At 39.0% G+C, this 27,275-nt stretch overlaps 1 protein-coding gene across 2 annotated transcripts; it reads left to right on the top strand.

Annotated features, from left to right (window-relative positions):
* Positions 1–358: 358 nt before the first annotated feature.
* On the top strand, positions 359–27,248 carry LOC149003958 (Protein kinase superfamily protein). 2 transcript variants are annotated; one of them, XM_089169668.1, is made up of 18 exons: positions 359–536; positions 4,275–4,862; positions 5,043–5,186; positions 5,372–5,497; positions 6,125–6,212; positions 17,247–17,340; positions 18,336–18,429; positions 18,588–18,642; positions 18,749–18,840; positions 19,047–19,217; positions 20,729–20,785; positions 20,931–21,014; positions 23,139–23,223; positions 25,104–25,165; positions 25,246–25,320; positions 25,845–25,949; positions 26,620–26,761; positions 26,883–27,248. In XM_089169668.1, exons 2-18 carry the CDS (start codon positions 4,290–4,292, stop codon positions 26,954–26,956), a joined length of 2,121 nt encoding a protein of 706 aa, XP_089025794.1. In that variant the 5' UTR covers positions 359–536; positions 4,275–4,289; the 3' UTR covers positions 26,957–27,248. The 2 variants fall into 2 exon arrangements, with proteins under 2 accessions (XP_089025794.1, XP_089025793.1); XM_089169667.1 differs by lacking the exon at positions 359–536 and adding an exon at positions 543–703.
* The last annotated feature ends 27 nt before the right edge of the window (positions 27,249–27,275 follow it).

Here is a 27,275-nt window from a genome sequence, read left to right as displayed (position 1 = left end):
AATTTTATTATTAAAAATATATTTGATATATAATTTGAAATATGGGTAATATATATTAATAAATAAATTATTGAGAGTATAAACGTAATATTATGTAACCTCAGGGGTGTATATTTAATTTGGTTATTTTTAATAAAAATAAAATAAACATTTGATTTTTTTTCCTTTTTGGGTAAATACATTATACATTTGAATAATAGCAGCTAATGAAAGGGACTTCTCCCCACCCCGGTTCAAAGTTCAAACTTATGGACCACTTCGGTTTTCTTCAGAAAGTGGGAGACAACCAGAGACAGCATCACAAATAACGTACAAAAGCCACAGGCTACGCAACAGCGATGCACATTAGAAAAACTGGCGCACATCGCTAGATGACTAAGGAGTGGACAGTCCGCATCAAATAACTGAAAGGTGGTAGTTGAATATCCCGCCCTCATTTTTGGATTTTACTGAAAAACTCTTGAATCATCGTACGCCGCTTGAAACCGTGATTGACTTTTCACCAGCAATTCAAGCTATTCTATGAACACTTCAAGGTTACTTTCCAACCATCAGATACTTTGATCCCTTTAAAACTCTTGAAAGGCCGATCGCTGAATTGAATTGCTATTGTAGCTCGTAAAACGTAGTCGAAACTGTTCTCTGTTCTGACGATTGAGGTGTTTTCACGGATTTGGGGAGAATTATACTCATTCTATAGGGAGTAAGTATTTTAAGATGGTTGCAGAATTGTGTTATTCGTCTCAGTTTCAAGAAAATCTGAATGTTTATAACTTTGCTATTGATTTGGTCTATGCTTCTTCATTTCAGTAAAACTTTCATTTCGTCTAGTATTATTTTTCAATCATTTCCTGAACGACTTGGTTCACTGTTGGATCCTTTCTGAGCTAGTGGACTCGAATCAATCGTAGTTGATAATGGAGTTCTGTCCCAGTCTTTCCAAATTTGCTCTGTAGCTCTATCGGGATATGCAAACTGATTCATATTCATACTGAGCCTGAATTTTGTGAATACTGTACGGATTGTCAGTACGCTACATGCGAATCTATTCAAGAAACTTTTGGATTATTCTTTAGGTATGCCGTTATGTTATTTTACTATCACACAACTCAACGTGTGTTAGTCACGACTTGCAATATCTTTTTCTTTTGTTGGATAAATAAAAAGATTCATTAACCAAAGAAGAGGGGAAAAAAGAGGGGGGGGGGGGGAGACTCAGAAACACTAGGTGAAAACCAGCCCTAGTTGTTCACTTTATTTTTTTTTTCTTCTTCTTTCTTAGAGACTTGAAATCAGCCAAGTCTCCATTGGTGTGGTAGCAGCCCTTGGTAATACGGTTGATTCTCCTACACCCATCACAATTAGAGGCATACGCAAGGCTTGTGCTATCAGTCTGAGGGCTTCCTCAAAGGCGCCTTCTTGCATAACAGAGGAAGGTCCAGATTATGAGAGCTAGGCTGCTTGCAATTAAAGGAGATGTGGAGTGACAGATGGAGAAGGGGCTAGCCAAGCTTTTGAGGAAATGGGATAACCCTAGATCAAGAGGATGCAATGGGATGACAGGGGAAGAGGATGAGGAAGGGGGGAGGTGGAGGGAAGGGATGGGGGAGTGTGCCTCAAGGGTAGAGTTGGGAAATCAAAGGGTGGGAAGGGAGGGAGGGGTTAGATTGGGAATAGGGGGAGGGAAAGGATCTAGGCTAGTTGGAGAGAGGGCAGGGGAGATGGGGGGGGGGGTTGGAGAGATGAGGAGAGAGATGAGAAGAGAGAAGGGCAAAGGAAGGGGAAGGGGAAGGAGGGGGGGGGGGTTGAGAGGAGGGGAGGATGGTGGGTTGAGTTGAGGTGCAAGAAGTTGGGAGTGGGTTGGAGAGTATGGTGCACTAAAGGGGAGGGAGCAAGATCTAGGGCAAGGTTTAGAGGAGGGAGCGAAGAGGGCCTGGTCGAGAGGGAAGGAGAGTTGGGTTGGGATGGGCTACAGGGAGGAGGATAGGAGTAGGAAGGAGGGGGATAAGAGGGTTATGAGCTTGGTCTAGGGAAAGGGGGTGCTGAGGAGAACGGGAAGGAGAAAAGAGAGCGAGGCCGCAGAAAAGGGGTAGGAGGTTCAAGATAGGGGGATTAGGTGAGGGGAGAGAGGGGGGAGAAGGAGATTGTGCCATAGGCCGTCTCCAATGCAAGAACTGGTGAAGTGGTTGGGCTGTCTAGGCCCAGGATTAGGGGAGGAAGCGGGATAAAGAGGTTAAGGGGAAATGAAATGGGCTAGGCTTGGGCTGGTAACAACAGAGGGGGATGTTGAGGGAGGGTCTATAAGTTAAGAAAGCGGCTGGGTTGAGTGGCAGTTTGTAGGAAAAAGAAGAAGAGGAGTGGGGCCCCCAAATTGAGTTGTCGCGGTAAGAAGGGAAATATCCTCATAAGAGAAAGATGGAGGAGGAGCAGATGGTCGACAGGAAGGGATCGCAAGAGCAAAATGAGAAATAGGAGAAATAGGCAAGGTTGCATTGGTAGTGGGGATGATGAGGTCAGGGGTGGGAAGCGATGCAATGCATGGTTTGACTATAGAGGTTGCAGAGTGAAGGGAAGGAGCAGGGTCAGGGACATCAGCAATGTCGCTAGTTGCTGCGACCGCAAGGTCACCAATCGGAGTGATCTCAGGGGCAGAAGGAGCAGAGGTCTCAAGACACCAGGAGTAGTAGCATTGGTATCATCGGAAGACAAAGGGGCACACCATTTTGTCCATAAGGTAAACTTTGTGAGTTCGGAGCTGCAACAGGCATAGAGACTCGGATCGAGGAGGGGAACTTCGCTAGTGGCTTCTCTGCAACTCCTGGCAGGTAGCACCTCATGGTTCTGCCTTTGAAGGGGTCTCTAGGTCTTCCTTCTTCAGCAGCGACAGTGAAGCTGGGTTCAGGAGAGACTTGACCCGGTTACTGGCATCTCAGGGTAGAGGAATTCTCCCACAAGGCTGATGCTGTTGCAAAAGAATGATGACCGAAATTTTTTGCAAGACAGGCAATAAGGAGGCTTGCAATTGAAGTGAACTTGCTGGATGAAGGAGAACCATGTTTCCTCCTTAATGGTGATAAAAGATGGATGCACGTCTCAGCATAGATCTCAAGACAAATGGGCATAGGTAAGGCGATCCTTGTGCAGGGTTTTGGCATCAGAGAAGAGGGGGTGTCCCAGGTTGATCCTACCATACTCAAAGCCTCGGCACACTAGAAGTGGAGGGGTAACTAAAGGAGTTGACCCAGAGGGGGAGAGAGGAGTGGTTTTCCCAGTTGAGCTGAAGTTGCCTGTGTCATTGCCTTAGAATTGATGACCTTTTCCCCACTGACCAAGGTCCGTCCCCAAGGGCTCTTACTCTTATTGTCTTCAGCGGAGAATTTGAATAAGAAGAATTGGTGGTCAACAAGGAAGAGCTTCAAGGATCCTGCCCATTTTCATTGCTTTAACGAGGTCTTGACAATGGGGAATGGAGGTCTGGATCCCAGAAAATGGCCCACAAAATAGCAGTTCCAGATGGAGGCTTCATTATCAAGAGTTCCAGCAGGGCAGAACACTATTTCTGGCCATGTACCAGAGTGGAAGGGATTAATCACAGAGGGAGACCGGCATGTGTAGGAGGAGATGGGGGTGGTGGAGATTGGGTGGCTGGAAGTAATGAAGGAACAACCCTGGGGGGTGTTGTTGGATTCATCCTTCAGTCATCTCTCACCATCCTAACTTTCTTTAAGGTCCCCCCCCCCCCCCTAGTTGTTAGAGTTTTATCATGTGTTAAATTTGATCTTCTGTCATCCAATGACTACTGAGAAGTGAGAATGGGAAACTCAAAAACTTAGCAGCAAACTAGGAAATTCCACTAAACCGTTGCTTGTCATGCATCATGGTACTTATAGGTGGATGAATTGCAATATCTTCAGTTTTCTCTAGTTTGATCTTCTATCAATAATTGTGAGTTCCCTGGGTTTAATGGTTTTATATTTTCTTGAACACATGTATTCAAATTCAGGCAATGATTTGAAAGGCTTGATGTTGGAATTCTACTGTTTCCCGTGATTTCCAAAACTAATTTATTTGATTGACTTCAAGCTTTAGGCAGTATATTTTCATATCTTGCTTGTGATTTTAATCTTCGGAACAAGCTGTTTGGAATGCTCATTATCAGTGCAATGTGCTCTGGTTGGTCTAATGAATTTCGACTTCAACTTAAATCTTTCACTGAATAGTTTCAGCCATTCATCTTTCCTTTGTATTCTTTTTAATTGTTGGTTCACTTACAGGTCTTAGGGAATTCAATGGCAGTAATGCTGGCTTCTCATGGCTGCTGTTGTTGCCATGTTGAGTTGAGGGACCTAGGAAAAGCAACAGACAGTGTCAGCTTCTCACAATCAATATCTTCTCTAAAGCTTGATAAACTGGCAAGGCTTGACTATGATATTCCTGCACAGAATAGAATCTTCAGGTTTCGAGTGAATGTGCAACAAACAGAATCATCCAGGAGGCTTGGTACTAATGGACAGGCTGCTAAAATGGATCCCACCAGGGAAATAACTACAAAACAGAAGAGGCCTTCCATAAATAGGGTAGAGACAGTGAATGGCTCAAAACAAATTGTTAACGGTGCAAGCATTGTTAAGAAAAACAATTCTCAAGCTTTGGTTAAGAAAACCAGGGTTCCTAAAGAGCTTCCCTTTACAGAGGATCTGAAAATTCTGCCCTCAGATGAAGGTTTTAGTTGGGCGAATGAAAATTATAGTTCCTGGCAAAGAAGTATAGATGTGTGGTCATTTGTTCTTTCTCTACGTATTCGTGTTCTTTTTGACAATGCAAAGTGGGCATATGTTGGAAGCTTCACAGAGGATAAGCAAGTAAGTTCCATCACTCAGTCTGTCTGCATTCTTGGTGACATGTCTTGCTTTCATTCTTAATGTGTTTTTTCTGCTTTCATTTACTTTTTGGTAGTGATATGCACAGATGTGACACATCTTTTATTTTGGTTTGTACAAATTGTATTTCAGTTTGATATTTATTTGCTTTCTATCTTCTAGAAAAGTAGAAGGAAAAGAACTGCATCATGGTTGCGTGAACGTGTGCTCCAACTTGGCCCAACTTTTATCAAACTTGGACAGTTATCCTCGACCAGGTCTGATCTATTTCCACGAGAGTTTGTGGATGAGCTTGCCAAGTTGCAGGTATTGATCTTCCTAGATTTGTGATGATTCTGAACATATCACACCTCCCTGTTTTCTTCTTTTGTTTTATATTATGACATTACCAAGTTCTTTTTGAACCTTACCAGAAAATATCAAACATGAAATTCAACCTCAATATGCTTTGACCACCGAGTATTATATGGATCTTATCTGACATGATGCAGGATAGAGTCCCTGCATTTTCACCAGAGAAAGCTAGAGGTTTCATAGAAAGAGAATTGGGTGGCCCAATTGATGCATTTTTCAAGGAGTTTGAAGATAACCCAATTGCTGCGGCCAGTCTTGGTCAGGTGTCTGCTGCATTTTCATTACTGAATATACTGAATTTTTATTTGGTATTTCCATACTGAAAAGCTTTGAAAATATGATCTCCTTGTTACTTGTGTCAAGCAATGAACTCAATTCTGTTCCTCAACTGGTTTATTGGAGAGTTGCCACCATGGGATTACATGTTTAAAAATAGCTTAATGGTTATGATAAAAGAGAAATAGGGAATTTATGCACAGAGGAAAAAAGTGACTCATAAGCATCAAGTCTTAGTCGCTGAGTATGTCCCTTAATATTATGTCAAAAAAAGGCATAGAAAATATAGTTTTGTCTTTTTAAAAAAATTGACAAAGAGTGAGTGCAGGAAAGAAATACTTAAAATGATTGCTTAGCTTAGTTGGAGGACACAACTCATGCTAATGCCATTAAAAAATTACAATGCTGAATAGAGTCATTATTCTTACCAAATCCAACCTGCCTGATCATCTGAATTGTGAGTTGGGAAAAGAAAAAAAGTGAGAGTAAGTAACAAACTCATCAGATGGTTTCTTAAATCCCATGATTTACTTTCTCTACTACATTTTCATAATTTTTTCCTGATGGTCTTTTCTTCCATTGTTCTGAGCTGGAATTGTGGATTTTGTATTTAGGTGCATCGAGCCATTTTACATAATGGAGAGAAGGTGGTTGTGAAGGTTCAGCGACCTGGTCTCAAGAAACTTTTTGATATAGATTTGCGTGAGCGATTCTCATTCCCTAAAATTTTGTGCTGTTCTTGCTTCTAGTCTTATGGGTGGTGAAACTCACTGCTACTTTTTCTTAGGGAGCCGGAGTGTTAATGATTATTATGGCTTTGTTCCAATACATACTTGAATGAGCTGTATTTCAATTTGGAAGTTTCAATTAGTTTTTATGATGTTAGGTCCTTATGGGCAATATTGGTTTGCTTTTTTCCTTGTGGTGTTATGGGTAGCACAACTCGCTACTACTTTTACTGGGGGAGTTGGGGTGTTAATGATTATTATGGGTTTTTTTCCAATTTAACAACAACAGTAAGAAGCTTGGTCCCAACTAAATGAGGTCGGCTGCATGGGTTCTTGCCTTCCAAATTCCAATCAGCTTTTTTTAATGCTTTACTAGATATAGGGGCCTAAGCCTTGCATATCCTTTCTCACCACTTCTCCTAAGGTTATCTTATGTCTAGTGTCTACCTATAATTCATTTAACTCCCTCAATCTATATTAAGTTGCTTCCCCATATAGGAAAGGCCTTCATTGACTATGGCCGTGCCACCTCAGTCAACTTTCTCGTAGCTTGTCATTTACCGAAGCTATTCCAAGCCAATTTTAATATAATCATTCCTTATCCCATCCTTTCTAGTTTTGCCACTCATGGATCTTAGCATCCATTTTAGCTACACTAAGTTTATATATATGATGCTTCTTGACAGCCCAACTGTTGTAATGTGAGGAATTGCTCCTCAAAAATATATTATTCACAAGATCCCAATAGCGTATTTATAGTTACAATCTAGTTAAGCCCTATACTAAGTAGGAAAAGGAAATATAAAACAAATAGAAATAAAACTCTAGACTTATTAGGAAACATAATCATATTCTAATTAGAAAACCTCAGTCCATGTTTTCAACACTCTCCCTCAAGTTTGAGCATAAATATTTATCATGCCTAACTTGCTCATAATGTAATTGAATATCTTCGTGCTCAAGCTCTTTGTGAGCACATCAGCCCATTGCTCGTTTGAAGTAACAAAGGTGATATGGATTAGCCCAGCCTCAACCTTCTCTTTGATCAAATGTCTGTCAATCTCCGCATGCTTAGTCCTATCATGCTGTACCGGGTTATGAGCTATGCTAATTGCTGACTGCTGACTTACTATCTGAGTATAACTCTATAGGAACTTCTAAATCTATCCCAACCTGTTGAAGTAGCCCTTTAAGCCATAGTACCTCACAAATGCCTTGAGCAATCGCCCTAAACTTGGCCTCAGACCTGGACCGCACAACCACAACCTGTTTCTTGCTTCTCCAAGTCACAAGGTTACCTCCCACATACACACAATACCCAGAGGTAGACCTCTTATCATCTGGACATCCTGCCTAGTATGCATCTGTATATGCCTCAATCTTCAAATGTCCATGAGTTGAAATTAAAATTCCTTTTCCTGGAATAGTCTTCAAGTATCTCAAGATCAGATATACTGCATCAAAATGTGAGGAATAGGGATCATGCATATACTGGCTAACAAGACTAACTGCAAATGTGATGTCAGGTTTAGTGTGAGATAGATAGATCAACTTTCCCACTAATTTTTTATACCTTATCTTGTCAACTGGTTCTCCTTCCTTTGCCTTTAAGTGTAAGTTAGGCTCAATAGGAGTTTTAGCAGGCTTACATCCTAGCATTCTAGTTTCCTCAAGAAGATCCAATGTATACTTCCTCTGGGATAGAGATACACCGCTAGTAGAATATGCCAACTCTAAACCTAGGAAATATCTTAGTTTTCCCATGTCTTTGATCTTAAATTCAGTTTCCAAAAAAGTCTTTAATGCTGAAATCTCATCCTCACTACTGCCTGTGATCACAATATCATCTATATATACTAAAAGTATAGTAGTGTGGCAACCATCTCTTTTAATAAACAAAGTGTGGTCTGCATTACTCTGCTTATTGCCACTTGATATCATTGCCTTATGGAACCTTCCAAACCACGCTCTTGGAGATTGCTTCAACCCATATAAAGCCCTCTTTAACTTGCACACTTTCCTATAAGTCTCTGTAGTAGAATACCTAGGTGGTATATCCATATATACCTCTTCCTGGAGTTCTCCATGCAAAAAGGCATTCTTCACATCTAATTGTTGTAAACTCCACCCTTTATTAATTGCACATGAAATAATAGTACGAACTGTGTTCATCTTGGCAACAGGGGCAAATGTCTCCTGGTAGTCAACGCCATAAGTCTGAGTGAAACCTTTGGCCACCAATCTTGCCTTGTACCTTTCAACAGTCCCATCTACTTTGTACTTGATCACAAACACCCATTTGCACCCAACAACCTGCTTTCTTATGGGCAAAGTCACCAAGTCCCACGTTTTGTTTTTTTCCAGAGCTTGGATTTCCTCATCCATAGCTTCTTTCCAGTTTGAGTGAGATAATGCCTCCTGCCAAGATTTAGGGATAGAAGTAGAGGACAAAGAGGAAATAAAACTTTGAAATTCTAGAGATAGTGAGTGATATGAAACATAATTGGAAATAGTATGTTTGGTGCAAATTCGAGGATGTTTTCTTAATGCAATTGGTAAGTCCAAAGTAGGATTAGAAGAAGGGTCAAAGACAGACTCACCTGGAGGAACGGATTGTTCAGGGCCAAGAACCAAAGCTTTTGACTGGCTTGGTTCAGAAGGGGTCACTTGTTGCTTTCTTTGATAGGTCTTCAGAGGTCTAGTCTCCCCCTGTATATCATCCACCAGCTGTTTCTGTCCTGTCATTCCATTTTCCAAAGGAAGATCATCTGTAGGAATCTCAGGAGAAATATCGAAAGGAGGAATCAACACTGGAACCTCTTCACTAAAACTCTCCCCCTGAAGAGGTGTAGGGGAAAAGTAAAGAATTTGTTCCTGGAACACAACATCCATAGAGACGAAAAAACGACGAGAATTAAGATGATAACACTTATACCCCTTCTGTGTAGGAGGATAACCCAAAAAAATGCACTTTAACCCACGAGAATCTAACTTTCCATGAACATGGTGGTTCCGGACAAAGACAATACATCCAAAAACCTTAGGTGAGACTGTAAAGGCTGCTATCCCTAAAAGAACCTCAAGGGGACAGTGTTGGTCTAAGACTCGGGAAGGCATTCGGTTAATTAGATATACCGCAGTAAGAACGGTTTCGCCCCAAAACCGAAGAGGCACATGCATAGAAAACATGAGGGAACGTGCTACCTCAAGTAGATGTCTATTCTTGCGTTCAACAACCCCATTTTGAGGTGGAGTGTTGCCGCAACTAGTTTGGTGTATAATGCCATGGTTTGCTAAGTAGGAAGGGAATGCGCCACCCAAGTACTCAGTTCCGTTATCCGTACAAAGGATTTTGACTGTCGCCCCAAACTGAGTCCTAATCATATTATGAAAATTTTGAAAGCATGAGAAAACTTCACTTTTTTTGTAAAGTAAGTAAACCCATGTGGTCCTAGTACAACAGTCAATAAAGGTAACAAACCATCTTTGACCAGATACAGACATGGTCTGAGAAAGACCCCACACATCAGAGTGAATGACTGAAAAATGGATTTTACTACGATTATCTGAAATAGGGTAAACATGCCTGGTCTGTTTGGCCAAAATACATGCCTCACAATAAAAATCATTCAAATTAAACCTTTTAAATTAGATCAGGAAATAATTTGGACAAAATAGGTAAAGGAACGTGGCCAAGAAGACTATGCCACTGTAATATGGTAAAAAGTACAGGAGAGGTGGAATCCAGAGATCGTAGAAAGAGCTGATGGGGACCCATCCATTAAGTAGAGCCCCTGTCTACCACTGCCAATCGTAAGCCCCGTTTCCAGGTCCTGAAACACATAATGAGAAGGAAAGAAAGTTATTTTGCAGTTCATATCATGAGTAAGGCTACTAATAGATAAAAGATTAACCAAAAACTTAGGAACATGCATGACATTAGATAAGGTAAGAGAAGGCGAACAGATAATAGATCCTTTCCCAGAGAGACCCATCAATTGTTCGAACATTCTGAGCAATAGGGACAGATGAATAAGTATGAAACAAAGTAGATGAGCCTGTCATATGGTCGGTTGCCCCAGAGTCGATTACCCAGGAGGGATAAGTCAAATGACATTGTGACAACCAAAAATACCTGTGGGGAATTGTGGATCAACAGAGGGAACAATGACAGAGGCTATACTCTCAATGGAAGTCGGTACTGGAGAAGATGAGTCAAGTTTGGACATCAATTGGTGAAGGTGTTGGAGCTCATTTGAGGAAAGAGGTGTTAGAGTACTCAGGGGTGTCGAACTAGCTTGATTTGCAGATGTTTGATTGCTGCCCTTGATTCCATTTTTACCTCCTCCACGGGAATTTATTGGACGTTCATGCAATTTCCAACACTTGTCCTTTTTATGACGCTTTTTTCCACAATACTCGCTCTTTATTGGAGGGCTAAAATTACCAGAACTAGATTTATTATTGCCATAACCAGCCACCAATGCAGATCTATCAGATGTCTGAGTGTGTACTATAGTTGTCCTTCGACTATCCTCGGTACCTACCATGGCATAGGCTTGAGCAGATAAGGGAAAGGCTCTTTAGAAAGGATCTATGTGCGGATTTGATCAAATTCTATCAATCCTACAAAAAAATCATAAACTCTCTGTTTATCTTCCCATTGTTGATAGGCAATAACATCTTCAGCATTCTTCGGTGTAAACTTCCCATAGAAATCTAAAGTCTGGTAATATCCTCGAAGAGTGTTATAGTATTGAGAAAGAGTAAGGTCCTTTTGCTGTAACTGATTGATTTTCCGTCTAATTTCAAAGCATTGTACATCATTGCCAACTTTGGAGTATGTATCTTTCTCCGACTTTTTATTTGGTTTTTGCTATATATTTTAGGGATAACATCTACTATCTTTTTTGGGATAACTATATGTGTCATTTGATTCATTATAATGCAAAGCCAAATCTAGGATGGCGTGGCTTCACAATATATCCGTTAGAGATATCTCTAAACTGTTAACAGTAGGATGAACCTGAAGAATACACCTTCCTACAGCATATAACAGCTTTATGACCACCTTGTGACCTCCATAGGTGGACCACTGTTGTGGCCTGAGGTCGGGGATTGAAACAGCCTTTCAGCAAAAAATTGCTGGGGGTAAGGCTGTAGGAAGACTGCCCCCCAGACTTTGCTTAAGCCTTCAGCACCGGGTTCGCCCTTTTCTTGTGATCTCCACAGGGCAAGGAATTCCCAATTATGGCTGGGTTAGATGAAGGATATCCCTAAGTCCTTAGGTCTTTGTGCTTATCATGGATGAGTAAGTCAGATCTGACAAAGTTCAATAGAAGAAATGAAAATTCGGCTTAACACAAGTTAGAGATGTGTAGGCTGACCTTAGAAAAAATTCGCTTTAAGTAAATCAATGACAGATATAGTGTCTAATTTTAGGCCATTATGATGGATGATGACATGGTCAAAATTGAGAAAGAGATACTGCTAAGTGACTATATCAGATACTTGGAGTTTGTTATACACAAAAAATATGTGATGCAGATGATGATGTTATATAATGAATTAAATGGGATGATGAAATGGTGATGTGTGACTGAACATCTCTGTGATGGACACATTCCTTTAAAGCCTAAAGGAAAGTTCTACAATACTGTTGTTTGACTTGCTATGATGCATGAGGCAGAATATTCGGCAGTTAAGCAGTGCCATATAGTGAAGCTATGTGTTGCGGAGATAAATATGTTAAGATGGATATATGGCATAACTAGGAAGGATATAGTGAGGAATAGATGTTCTAGAACTGATGTAGGACTTGTTCTGGTCAGCAACATGCTCTGAGAATATTGTCCAAGGTGGTTTGGCCATGTGCAATGGAGACCTAGGATTCCCTAGTAAGGAGAAGATTGAAGGGGCTGAAAAAGCAAGGCAGGCCAAATGATGCAGTTCAGCTGCCTAGAAACAGCGTCAGGGACCATTAGGTGTAGAGTAGGTGTAGGGAGCCTCCCTTCACCTACACCAAAATCGTTGGCTTAATTTTGGTTATTTAAAATTTAGTTAATCTTCTATTTTAATCTCATTTTTACAATTATAAATGCATAAGTGGTTTACAATTTGATGAATAGGAGTTATATTTCAAGTGTTGTCTTAGCCTTGCCCACTTGCCCACACACAAAGTTTGATGATTAAAGGCTTATATTTGGAGTAACTCTAAACCTTTTGAGTGCTATTCAGTTTTCCCAATCCTTCCATCAAATCCTTCAACCTCCCTTTAAGCTGCCAAGTTTGATCACCAGACTCTTTATAGTTGCTGGAATTTACTGCAAATATAAGGTTCTTCAAGTATCTAAGTTGCCACATCTAACATCAGTAAGCTGAATTAATACCCAGCCCCAATTCTACTTCTAACCTTCTAAATCCCAATCCCAGACTTTCTCCTATTTGATTTCCGGTTTCCCTCACCATCAGTCAGTCACAGACCAAATTCACTATCAAAACATCCCCAAATCAGGTTTAAATAACCCTCTCCATTACATTTGCCTTCTTGGGAGAGTTGGTCCAATTCTGTTCAGCAGAAACCCTAAACATCAACTCCATTTCTAACCTGCTAATTCCATAAGAATCAGTTTATTTTTTTAATCCAGCCATTCAAACCACTCCATATTTTGATCATACACTCCCCATATCCTCCTAAAAGAAACCTTTCAAGTTTGGTTCCATGCTGACCAGCCAAAATCCTAGATTTTCATCTTTTCACTTTTTCAAAATATGGAGAACCCTAGTTTTTATGAAACTTCAAATTCAACAGTCGGACCTTATTTACAAATTGCAATAACCTGAACATCCATTTGTAGAATCTCCACCACCATTGGTATTAACCATACACCATCAAACCTTAAATATAACCAACCCCTAGCCTTCAAGTGCACCTGCACCCTATTTTTGAACTACCCGGGCTTAGCAGTTCATCCTATATCTTGGAAATTGGCTCATAGTTAGTCTCCTGCGAATCTAAGACTACATCAGCTAAAATGACTGTATTTGAGGTTGTGACAAATGACATGCATAATCTGGGTCTAGTGCCAAGTATGATATCAGAAAGAGCCTACCAACGGCAAAGATGCATGTCATTGACACCATGTAGTTGAGATTTTCCTCATTTCTTGGACTCTCTTCTGTCCTCTTACTTTCACTTTCACTTCTTGTTTCTCATCTCTCACTTTGCTCCTCTCATTTATTCATTTTGTTTTTCATTCCTGTTGCTTTCATTTGTTTTCACTACATTCTTTGGAAAGGATCCATGTAGCCGATCCCATTTAGGTGGATAAGACTGAGTTGTTATTGTTACCGCCATAGTGATACCCAACTCAGATTTAGATATATAATAACTAGTTAATCAGTTAGTAAATCTCACTCCTTGATTAGGCTTGAATAATGGTCCAGATCAAGAAAACAAGAGTCACAAATTGAGAAATCAAACTGACTCAAATTATCAGTGAGCAGAAATCTGGGAGAAACAAACCCTGAAAGTTTCAATTGATCCTGAAAAGCCAATAGCTAACAGAGGAGATTCTTGATTTGGATTTGATATGTGGAGGTTTCTGGCAATAAGTAAAGTAGGTATTGGGTTCTCTTGAAACTCCCCGAACCCTCTTCTTTATGGAAGGAATAGATTCTGAAACTTTGGTGTTTAACAGATCACATCTTGATTTGGTCCAGATATGTGGAGATTTTTGGCAAATGAATAAATCAGGTCTGAGGTTCTCTTGAAACTCCAATGGGACCCTCTTGTTTGTGGATGGAATAGATCTGAAAACTTTGGTCTTTAACAGATCACATCTTGTGTAGATCAATCTCCTTGATGTTGCAAAAAAATCTCTTTGAAAACCAGATCATAAGGGTCTGAGTGAATGGATTTATCATTTCTTCCAGCAGTAATCTTCTGTGATCTTAGTATCGGTCAAACCCATAATCAAGTAGCAGTATCTCCCTAGATTGTAACTTAGATCAGCTGCAGGTTAACATAAACACATAGATCTATTGAAAAAGAAGAAGATAGAAACCACTCTGAGTTCTCACTGAGCTGTTCCACACAGTAATTCCAGCCAATGGCTAAATCAATTTAATATTTAAAATCATATGGAGACCTTGGCCTTAACAGTTTCATAAGAAGCCAAATTGAAGTCCTAGACTTACTAGGCAAGCTAACTGTAAAATTCCAGCAGTAGGTTAGTTTGTACTCCCAAGCAACTTACCAGATATAACATGGAAATTAATCTCAGCCTACTTAATTATAGTAGGAATAGAACTCTACTGTACACACATAACTTGGGACGGCATTTTTATTAAATAAATTAATCCTGGCCTATTGCTCCTTTATTCTTGCGGGTATTACTTGATACCTGTTGTCTTCAATGTTTGACACTGTTAAGATATGCATGATTTACCACTTTAGTGGTAACCACATTATGTGGGGTCCACCATAGATTGGATTAGATTTTATTTTATTTCCTTACCTCCTATAATCCTACTTATTAGATGAGGATATTACTTTCTATTTTTATGTAGCTTGACTAGCCAGCAATATTTAGTGAGATTTGTTTCCTTTCCTTATTGTTACTTGGGTATCAAGTACGTCTATTTTAGGATAGTAATATTCGAAGATTTTGTAACCAAATTTAGGGATATTTTGATGGGACTCTCTAATTTGGAAATTGGTCAATAATAAATAAACTAATGGAGGGGAGAGCTGCATCTTGCACGACTCTCCATTCCCTCCTCCTCTCTTCCTTCAGCTCTATTATTTCTAGTTATTTTAATCTTAATTCTATCACGTGGTATCAGAGCAGTGACTACAGGTCCTGTCCTGAAATTATAAAGATTACTGGTCAGAGAGTCATTTCAAGGTTTTATTGTTTGTAGTGAAACCCTAGTTCATATAAGAAGAAAACTAGGGTATTAATGAAGAGTGATGAATTTACATGATGAATCGCTACTGGTATTGATTCATCTTCCTGCTGCTAGTGCTATCTATTTTGCTACTATAGTCTGAAGATAAATCTGTTGTTGACCTACGATGGGATTCTTCTTCTAATATGTGCTCTTCCTCCGGATTTTTTTCTTTCTTGTTGCTGGTTACCACTTTATGAAACTGCTATTTGAAAGCTCTGCTCTACCCCTTGCAAGTGTCACTTGAACCAAGTTTGGAGGATTTGCTTGTCGAATGATTTTTTTACTATAGTACTGCCTGTGACTACTTTGTTTCACAGTAATTTGGTAACCAGCAAGCCCTTATCTTAGTGTCATCTTATCTGCTCCTTTAGATCTTGTCCCATTACTGAGGTACCTCTTTCTATTCCTATTACAGAGCTGGTTTGATATAAACCAGACTCTATTTTGCTGGTTTTGCCTTTTGTATGGCTTTGGGTTTGGAATATACTGCTAGTACAGCTGAGTTTGCCTCTGTTATGTTGCTTTACCTCTCATGCGCCTCTGGATTTGAAATATACTACTACAACAGCCAGTGTTTGACATACATTGCTGATGCAATCTTGGTTTTACAATATATTGTTGGGTTTTGAGCTTGTGTGAGTATACCTCTTGCTTGAAGATACATTGCTGGTACAACCTTTGTTCTAACTTCTAAGTTATATTGCTGAAATATACTGCTGATACAGTCCCTGTTTTAGTTTTATTCAGTGGCTGAATTTAAGTCTGCTGCTGATATTCTACAAGTTCAAATGCATTGTTTTTTTTTTCTTTGGGTGTTTCTGTGGTCATCTATGTTGCTGGAGATCACCTTGAAGATCAGTTTTGATCCACTAGTTAGATAAGAACTACTGACTGGGTTACCTACTATTTGCTACATTCTGTTTGGTTAATATACTTAACTATATGAAGTTAAATAGCTGGCATCCCCTGATCCAGTTAATTACTAAGTTGCCATTATCTTCCTTGGTGGACCATAGACCACTTCGGTTTGGGATTTTCTTTTTCATTGCATGGGGATGATTGAAGAATAAAGATATATCTGGTTTTATTTGACAGTTCTTTTGAGATTTGGTTATTAATTGCCATGTGTAATGCTACATGTGAGGGGGAGATTGAAGACTTACTGTAGTATCTACTCAAGGCTTGTAGTTGAAGATGGTATTCTACAACAATAATATCTACCTAATTGGTCCATAGTAACCCATACTATCTTTTATCTATCTACATAGTCCGCAGTAACCCATACTATCCTTTTACCTGCACAATTGGTTAATAGTAACCCGTACTATCTTTTACCTACTTACTTGGTCCGTAGTAATCCATATTACCTTTTACTTATGTACTTGGTTTGCAATAACCCACTGTTTTTACCCTTACGGCCGGTTAATTACCTTTTACCTACTACTTGCCTTCTTGCAAGAGCTTATGTGTGGAAATTAGAGCTACAACTTTTATCCATTAATGTGTAGATTCCTCCCTACTATTGGCCTAGGCCCTGACAACCTTGGAGCATACACAGAGGATGAAGATGAAGAGTAAACGATTAATGCATAGACTCAACCACTGCAATTGTTAAGCAAAACCCCAATACAATGATCTTCCCCAAACTGGAATATACCCTTTGAGCTACCCCAACTGAGGGTCTTCCCCTCACATACAGGCTATGCTTGCCCTTATCCTTGCACATAAATTCTCTCTTGTACACAGTCTCTCTCTTCCCCGTGATAAAGCCCCACCACAATCCTAACACAATCTTAGCAAACTAATTTATGTGTTTGGATCTAAAACAATCTTAACAAACTAAGTCCCCTATTTGGAATTGATCCCTTACAACTCCCTTGTACTCTACCCCTACAAATAAAGTACACAATGACCTTTTTTCCTCCCCTCATGTTATTGTTGCTGCTAAGTTATGTCCTCTTTTTTTTCTTCTTTTTTTTTTTTTTTTGCATTTTACTGAACTTTTTATTACCAATCTTATATTTTGATTTCAATTGGTTTCACTTCTTCTCAGGAAATCTGAAACTAATTGCGGAGTATTTTCAGAGAAGTGAAACATTTGGTGGTCCTACAAGGGATTGGCTTGGTATATATGAAGAATGTTCCACGTAAGTAAGCAATGATAGGACTCTTTTGTCATTTCTTTTATTCTTTAATTTAATTACTGAATTTATCAGGGAAATGTTAATCCTCTCCACTCCTTTTCATTAATTTTAAGAATATAGTTTCATTATTTCTTACAAAGCTCTGTTGGCAAATTTGTAGTAGAAATACGTCCTTAAAAGAAAATGAAGGAAATTTTTTTGAGGTGGTTTAACTTCAGAATCTGTACCAGATCCACCTTTATTAATTTGGTATCTTTCTTTAACATATCTTGCAGAAGGTCCACAGAACTCACAGGCATCTGGGGGGACACAAACCCAAGAAACCTCCACGGAGGGTCCTGCCCCTCTTAAGGCCCTGAAAAATTCAAAGACAGAATTGTTTTGGTTATTCATCTCAGATGGGCTCCACTTATGGTGGTGGAAAGATACCACAATCCTCTGATTGTTCTTTTCTTCTTCTTCCTCTTTTTTTAGAACATTTTAAGAAGTCTTTAGTTGTAGGATTAGAAGAGAGGTGAAGGAGCAATTAATCCCAGGACCTGGAGACAGAAATCTAATGTCCTTACATCTTCTTCTTTTCACTGTTTCGTTTTCTATTATTTTCTAAGAATTGTGACAATAAGAGTAAAGCCTTTTGGTATCTAACCAAGCTAGAAAGTGTAATTTAATTGAATGGACAAAAGCAAAACAAGTTTTGGTCTAGTCATTCGTTGTTCTTTTGGTCTAAAGTTAACTGTCTTGAAAATTAATTTAATTCAGATATTAGACACAGTTTATTTAAGTAATTGTAGTCTGTGAACATTCTACATGTGGAGGATTTTATTATTATTATTAAATTGATTAGACCCAGTAGAGATTTCTGATACCTGTGTGAACTGGATTTTCTTGCCTTCTAATCTCAAACTATCCCATCATTTCAATTGGAACTTAACATTCTTGTTTATCTGAAAATGTGATAAATAAAATATGTTGTTCATTTTCTGTTCTTTTGATTTCAGGATTTTGTACCAAGAAATTGATTACATAAATGAGGGTAAAAATGCTGATCGGTTCCGAAGGGATTTCCGAAACATAAAGTGGGTTCGTGTACCTGTATGTCACCACTACAAGACCAACCTTAAGTTTCAGTCATGCCTTGCTTTTTTAGCTGATCTTAAATTAGGATTCAATGGATGTGCTTTGATTTATTTGTGAACAGAAAGTTAGTCTTCAAACCTTTTTGTGACTCTTGTGTTGACTTATTTTTTCAGCTAGTATATTGGGATTACACTGCCATGAAGGTATTGACCTTGGAGTATGCTCCAGGTTAGACTTTGAACTACCATAAATCATAAACCATATTTTTAGTTACTCCATAGCATTGATGTTCTGCTGAAAGTTGTACTGCTTTTATCTTTTATTCTGTGAACAGGCATCAAAATCAACAATGTAGATAAAATTGATGCACAGGGCTATGATCGTTCTAAAATTTCTTCGCGTGCTATTGAAGCATATTTAATTCAGGTTCAAACTGTAGCTTACTGTATTCCAATCAAGTCGAGCTCATGGAAAACTTACTCAATTTCCGTATATTTTCTATTTGAGCAACTGGAGTAAAAAAACATAAATTAGTGATTTCGATTCTTGTGTTGAAAGTTTAATAATGTTGATTGGATTGTCCAGTTGGTACCATTGTTGTGCTTTAATACTGTTATGTGGTGCTAATTCAGATACTAAAGACTGGCTTCTTTCATGCGGATCCTCATCCTGGAAATCTTGCCATCGATGTGGATGGATCACTCATTTACTATGATTTTGGCATGATGGGAGAGATAAAATCTTTCACTCGGGAAAGATTGCTTGATCTTTTTTATTCAGTTTATGAGAAGGATGCAAAAAAGGTTTACTTTTCATCTCTTGCTATCATTGTATTTCTAGTTCACTAAATAATTGACCAGCATGATTTGTGGACATTGTTATCTTACACAAAGTCCATATTTGTGAATTGGATCGTTAGGTCTTGCTTTTAATTTTACTTATATTAATGAGATCCCAGGAATTAGAAGAGTTAGGGGCATACCTAAGATAACCTTAGGAGTAGTGGTGAGAAAGGATATGCTTAGCTTAGGCCTTGTATCTAGCGTAGCCTCAAAGGGAGCTGATTGAAAGGCAATAATCTATGTAGCCAACCGCATTTAGTTGCGACAACTGTTGTTGTTGACTTGTTGTAATGTTTGTGCTTACTTAGTAGACGGATATATGGCATCATCCGTATCTGCTTGAGAAAAATGTTTAGTCAAATATATAGCATCATCTATAACTGTTTAGTTCTCAAGATTATACGCACTTGGTATTTGAAATATGTTCAGCATTGCCTCAAATCATGATGTTTAATTGTGATCACTGAAGCATCTCAACCAGTGTTAATAAAACCAGTTCATTTTCTCTGAACTCAATTCTAAGATCAAAATCCAGAGTGAATGGAAAATCAGCTTGTCATAGTTGTATTAGGCAGCTATCATGGAATTCTTAGGAGCACGGAACCAAATCTGGGTTGAAAATAACTGAAATCTCTAAGTTGTCTTGGTTTTGGGCCTTGGAAAAATGAGACTCCAGGTCTAAACCATCGTTCAGACCCTTAGGTTTAGACCAGGGGTTTCAACATAGGGAAGCCTAAGGTCAAAATCTAGTATTGACACAACAGCCACAGATCTCAGTTTCGAGCCTGACTGAAGCCTGCCTTGGAACCTAGATTAGAATGTTGCTTAAGAAACTTCACTGCAGCACATTGATAGTGTGGTCTGGCACAAGTTCTGGAGAGTTGGATGATGACCAGAGGTATAATTCATAGCTGGACTGCCCACCAGTTGGTCGCTATGCCATAAAAAGGAGGTCTATTTAATGGATTGGCTATTTCATGGTAGGTTCAAACGTACTAATTGTACTTGCAGCTCCTGTTGTCTATAAGTACAACTATACGCTGGAAAGGTAACTGTATCTTTTGGTAAAGCAATTCCGGACCAGAACTTGTGGCAGTGCATTTTCCTATCCACCATGTTGATGCATCAATACGCCATTCTTCCCTAATTTGTTATAAATAAGGGCCTTTATTTTGCCCCTTTGTCCTAGAATGGGGATTAAATGTAGTATTGTGTGGGAACAGGTCTGTGTAGTTGATGCAAATCCAATTCGAAAGGATTAGTGAATATCTTCACATAGCTGATATACATGTTTCTGTATTACCTCCATATATTTTGAAGTGAGCGCATCATGATTCATGCAAGATGCATATTTCAGAATATGACATTTATCATTCACTTGCCAAAAGAATATGACATTTATCATTCACTTGCCAAAAAGTATCACAATAAGTTTGAAAGCTGATATCTACTGAGGAGCTTATACCATGCAGGTAATGCAAAGCCTGATAGATCTTGAAGCTCTCCAGCCCACTGGAGACATGTCATCGGTATGCTATTTGACATCTGTCTATTATATTCAAAAGAAGAATATAAATGCAGTTTAAGTTTTGTGCTTTTCTGTGCAAATATGGTGGAGGGGGCTGCCCATCACTCCTGTGTCTGTATGTAACAAATATTTACAAAATAATGCAGGTAAGAAGGTCTGTCCAGTTTTTCTTGGACAATTTATTGAGTCAGACACCAGATCAGCAGCAAACTTTGTCCGCAATTGGTGAGGTATGTAAGATTTGATGTACAACTTCCGCACAGAATATAGGTTTGAATTGATCTGCAAACTGATGCATTGATGTTTCTATGTCTCCTCTATAATACTGAGACAGATCGTAGTTGGACTTAGCTTTTTTAGTTTTTATAAACTATTTCTCACTTGTTAAGATTTCCATTTACAGAGGTTTTACTGCTGAGATGGGACACCTAGGTGGCACTTGAATAAAATTATTATCAGCGGAGACCAATTTCGTTAAACTTGGCTTAATTTTTGAAACATAAACTAATCAGTGTTGTATATGCTACAAGGTCATTAAACTTCTTGGGCTTGGTTGATTTTTCCATTTAATTTGGACAGAGAACCTTATGAAATAGAACCTCTACTTCTTATTGATGCAAAACATAAGAGCGAGAAGAGAATGGGGAAGCCATATTTACAAATTCATACATCTTATGTTAATGTAATTTCTTGTCTTTTTGGATAATTGTTGTGAGCAAGCACAACAATGCATTAAGAATATTTTTGGATTAGTAAATAAATTCATTACTGGAAGGAGAGAATTGGGTGGGGGAAGGGAAAGAATACAAGAGCGAACCAAAGGGCGGAGCCCGGCCAAAACAGAGACTCAACAAACAGCACGAAGCCTTATAATGTAGCTAAAAGTAGAGGTGTAAATGGATAACCAAAATCCGCCTCCGAATTCACATCCGCATTTGTTTAGGGGTTACACCTCCGAATTCGCATCCGCATCTGTTTAGGGGCATCTGAATCTGTCCGTTTACTAGTAGGATGCGGATATAGTATACCTCTTTTCTACCGATTATTATCCATCCAATAAAATTATCCGATTAAGTTACTTAATTTGATTTGTTTTTCTTATTTTTATACAGTTTTTACTTGAGATATGTGACTATTTTTCTAGATATTCTACTAAAATAACACAAAAGTTGCTAATTCTTAAATTTCAAGCCTAGCCCTCACAAACAAAATTGTAAAGATGTCAATAGGTAATTGAAAACTTGAATTCAATTTGTATTCATACCAATTTAGAAGAATATACTTAAGAAACTAACTATTCGATTATCATCTGAATCCGACTGAATTCATCCGAAATCCAATAGGATATTATCCGAATCTATCCGAATATAATAAGATGCGGTTATGGTATTACCACTATCCGATCCGTTTACACCCCTAGCTAAAAGGGCAAGCAACAGAACAAAAAAAAAAATTAATGTAATCTGTCTATCTTTTTCTTCTTCTTTATTGATGACTTGGAGTCGATGACGAAATTTCCATCAACTAGGTTATGCGCCGTGGTAATGCGGTTACTTCTTCTACAACCATTGCAATCCAAGGCATGCGAAGGGGTTAGGATTATCAATCTGGGGCGAACCCTCAAAGATGTCCTTGTCATGCAGAGAAAGGTCCACGGGCTGCCCACAAATGGAGGTGGGGAAGTGGGAAATGGAGAAGGGGCTCGCTAAGCTCTTAAGAAACTTGGTAACCCTCAGATCAGAAGGAAGCACCAGTATGGCTGGAGAAAAGGAAGTAGGGATCAAAGAGAATGATGGAAGGGGGGAGGAGAGGTCCTCGGGTGGAGGGTTTGGGGAATTAGAGGGGCTTAGGAGGTTTAATTAGGAGTGGGATTGGGCTGGCAAGAGAGGGGGAGGGTTGGGCTGTGGATTGAGGGAGGGGTTGGGCCAGGAGGGAGAGATAGAGGGGCTTAAGTGATGGGCTTGAAAGCGGGGAAGGTGGATCTAGGGGGGGGGGATGATGGGCCTGGGGAAGTTTGATTGGGCCTTGGGGAGGAATTGAGTGGGCTGAGGGGCAGAGGGGGGAAGAAGGTGGACCAAGGGTTAAGGGTGGTGGGCCCAGAAAGACCAGGCCGCATGAAGGGGGAGGAGGTGGGTGAGGTGGTGGAGGGAGATGGGGCTGGGAGAGTGGGCCGCATAAGAATAAGTAATATACAAGTACCTTTGCATTTCCCTTTTCTTATTTCCTTATTTTCTCATTGTATGACCAGTCATGGAACTCAGAAGATAGTCGTTTTCTGATTTTATCTTTGATCATTTGAAATGGCCCCTACCATTGTCCATAAAGATGCATAATTGGTGTGCTCTTCTCTGCAGGATTTATTTGCAATAGCCACAGATCAGCCGTTCCGCTTCCCCTCCACATTTACCTTTGTAATAAGGGCGTTTTCAACACTGGAAGGTTCAATTTTACCTCTCTCTTTAAGGAGTGACCATGGATTTGGATGTGTTTCTGGTTTTCATTGAGTCATGTAACGCATGCCTGGAAATTTTTATTTCTTTTATAATGGGGATGCACGCATATCCATGTTTTTACAGCGATGAAACCAGCACAAAGTGTTACTTTCTGGTTTGATGTCTGAATTCATGTATTTATAATGATCTTGACCTTTGCTTAAGTATTTGGGAACCAGCTATTGTGCCAGGAAGAGGAAAAAAGGCCTGCTGACAGAACCACCAAATGCTTTAATCTGGGACTTGCTTGGCCAGAACTTCTTCCAACAGTTTCAGCTCTAGTCTATTCGGTTATGGGGTTTTATTTTTATTTTTATTTGTCTTATTACTCAAGTGGTTGAGTCTCTTTAGGAGTTTCCCTTAAGTGATTGATTGGGAAGAATTTCCCGTCAGTTTGGGTTTCTGTTATTAGATGGCTGGAACGGTAGTCAATTGTAGTCGTTAATAGTCTGTTTTCTTTGTTATTTTAGTATATGAGTCTAGGAATAATTCTTCAATACAGCCTGTTGCTGGAGAGTTTAGTCAGTCTTTGTGTTTATTTTAACCTTGTCTGTTGAGTATTGGTTCCGCCCTTTTCTTTCTAGGTGTCTAATTCAGCTCACAGAAGTTTATATAAGCATGGTCTGTAGATTTCAAGTTGGTATCTGTGGATCCAGTTGTCCTTATCTACTGCCGATTCTGCAAGAATGTGGTGTATTTTAGATTTCCTGAATTTTATTATGATTTATTGTTTTAAAGTTTGTTTAGCTTTATAATGTCCATTCTCCTTCTCTCCAATTAATATATCTCAGATCTCACTAATTCCTAGACCCTGCTATTCTATTTCTGTTAGCAATTTCTGTTTCAGTTTCTGATTAATTTTGGTTCATATATTTGAGTCAACTACTTGCTTAAATTCTGCTGAAACTTGCTATCAATTTGCTTGACTAGTTTTTAGTATTAGATTCCATTTGTTTTCAGTTCTCCAATTGATTGCTGGAATTTTGCTTCTACTCGACTCTCAGATCCTGATTTTCTGGAATTGATCTTTTTATTTTAATGCCTGCTACTGTTTAAAGTTTCATAGTAGGGCATACCATGTACCCATGCATGAGGGTCAGAGAAGGGGCATATGTGCATTACCTTACTCTAAAGCCCTGCCATCAAATTTACTATTTGCACTGAGTTTTCAGGATCTTGTGTCAAATTTTTCAATATTTATATATCTAACCTCCAAATACTTTCAAGCTTTTCTGGAATATTCTACTGCCTGTTTAGAGTATTTGGTCAGGTCCCCCCCCCCCCCCCAAAAAAAAAAAAAACCAATCTAACCTGTTTTCTCCTTAACCTGGTTACTTTCATGCAACTCAGAATTTCTCTGGGGCTTCTGAATCCTAATTTTTAGATGATTCAGAGACCCGTGGTCTATTTTAGAGAATTTACTTTGTTTGATAGAGGTACTAAAAGTCAACAATTGCATCCATTTGAATAATGAATTTGTTGGAACTTGCAAAATATGATGTATTGACCAATTTCATTAATCTGTATCATGGATCGCTTAAATGTTTGAGTGCTGGTGGGATATTGGACTCATATCCTCTATAGTATCTGGACCATCCATTTGGCCCAGGCATGTGATATCCAAGGCATCCTTAGAGTTCTATTTGAATATACCTAAGCAAATTTTTATCAAGCTTGTGATCGGGTTAATGGAATAATCCCTGCAATGTAGTAGCTGAGGATCTGACTAGTGCTTAAGCAATTATACCTGACTTGATAAAAATCAAACAATTTGAAGGCTGGAAACCTTCAAGAATAGGAACTTATTGGTTATTATGATTGGTCCAGGAATTGGTTACACGCTAGATCCAAAATTTTCATTTGTGAAGATTGCTGCACCTTATGCACAGGTAAACGTGTGTTACTTGGCAAACGAGATGCTTACCTTTGTCCTAAGTTTAGCAGCATTTTAATATTTGTCAAAGTACAGGAGTTGCTAGATTTAAAAGAGAAGCAGCGCTCTGGAACACGACTTGTGGAGGAGATAAGGAGACAAGCCAATGATGTACTTCATCTTCCACTCATTCCTTTTACATATTGTGTGTATTTACTTACTAAAAGAATCTTTATTTAAATTTGGAATGTGTATGCATTTCTCCAATGGCTTGTGTTCTCAGTTTCTGATCAGATTTATGGAGTAGTCTGGTAACATAATGAGTGGAACACATAGAGGACCAGGACCCTACCGTAGCAGGGGGAAATAAGTTCTAATGCAAAATACCAATAAATAATACATGCCTTATTTTATTCTTTTTCAAGAGAAAGAGAAATTACAAAGCTTTATGAAACTCCCCAAAATTAATGGTTACTACAGATTTTCAAATCAAGTCATATCTTAGCGTATAGAATTTTGCTGCATGGATCCATCCAGCTGTGAGTGTCTCCGAAGATTAGAACTTGGGCCTGGGTTCTACAGATCTTGTAGGCCTTGTTCCAAAATAATCCGTGCAACTCTTCTTATTTACTGCTTTTCTTGTCCATGTTTATGATAGGATGCCAGTACAAATACTGTTTTGTGTTTGATTGCAGGCTCGAACGTACACTATGTCCATGCCATACAGAGTCCAGCGCATAGAGGAGTTCGTGAATCAACTTGAAGTGGGAGATCTAAAACTCCGAGTGAGGGTACTTGAGGTAGTTTAGACTTCTCAACTTCTTAGATTTTGTCTAATAAACAGAATGGTAGTTTCAGCTGAAAACAGTACAATTGTAGAAAATCTGGTTGACTGCTGAAGTCAACTTGAAGCTTGTCTGGTAGAATTCAATTATAGATCTTGGATCTGAAATCATCTTTATGACTTCTTCGGATGTAGCATAAGCTGAGGTCAGATCCCATGCCATTTTTTAAATGGCAGTAGAAGATAGTACAATAAGATCATTGTTCAATTGAAAAAGAGAGTCAAGGTGACCAACATCAAGTTTTCACAACCCTAACCCACCCCTCCCCTCAAAAAAAAAAAAAAAAATCATTATGATGCCAAGGCCAAGGTGATGTGGAGGCATCATTACCAAAGCACCAAGACTGGGCTTTTATGTCAGTGTGCCTTGACCCATATGGTGACTGGTGAAAGATGACCTGATGGAGACAGTTATGCCTTGCATGCCTTGCAACTACCAATTAATCTCTAACATTTCTCAAACCAATTGAAGGAATCCTTACCAGGATGGGCTCTTCTAGCATTTTCTCATATGCAAATATTTACTTTTCTAGATCATTTAGTTTAATTCTGTAATTTATTCTTAGTTTTTCCTTCACTTATCTCAATATGATATGTCTGATGCTTTCGAAGTATTTGTTCTTCAGTCAGAAAGAGCTGCCCGAAAGGCAACCGTACTTCAAATGGCCACTATTTATACAGTTTTTGGTGGAACCCTACTAAATATTGGGATCCAAGTTAGCAGCCAAGGTAGCCAAATGATAGCGAATGGATCTTTCATAGGAGCTGGTATGTTCACCCTTTTTTCTCTTCATTCGAAGGGTTGTCTAGTTAAAAATTCACCATGAATTAACCATTTTTTTAAAGGTCGACTTAACGAAACTCTTCCACCCTCCAAAATAATTTGCAGGTGTGTTCTTCACTCTATTAATCAGGTCCATGCAAAGAGTAAAGAAGCTTGATAAATTTGAGAAGATGATTTGATTCTTTCGCAGCACGTAAGCACACCTCTCTTACTTGTATAGTTTATCTGGATATTCTGTCTCAATTATTTGATGGTGTGCACTGTGCATGCCATCCACTGGTGTGATCCATACAAATGTAATGCCTGTACGGCACTATAGGGCATGTTTCTGTACCACGGTTATGTCCAAACCTTGCATTTCCGAACACCCAAATTGTAAGAAATGATATGTGCCAAAAAAGAAAATTTGGCAAAGGAAATAGTTTGGATCTAATTAAGGGTCCAGTAAAGAAAATTAGCCAAGTTGGATTTTGCACGAGTCTCTTTAGGTTTAATTGT

This window comes from Hakea prostrata, chromosome 9, assembly GCF_041222555.1.
Source record: "Hakea prostrata isolate BN-2017 chromosome 9, UWA_Hpros_2, whole genome shotgun sequence".
Lineage (NCBI taxonomy): Eukaryota > Viridiplantae > Streptophyta > Magnoliopsida > Proteales > Proteaceae > Hakea > Hakea prostrata.
Note: the sequence above shows the minus strand (reverse complement) of the source record. Positions and strands in the feature narration are given on the sequence as shown.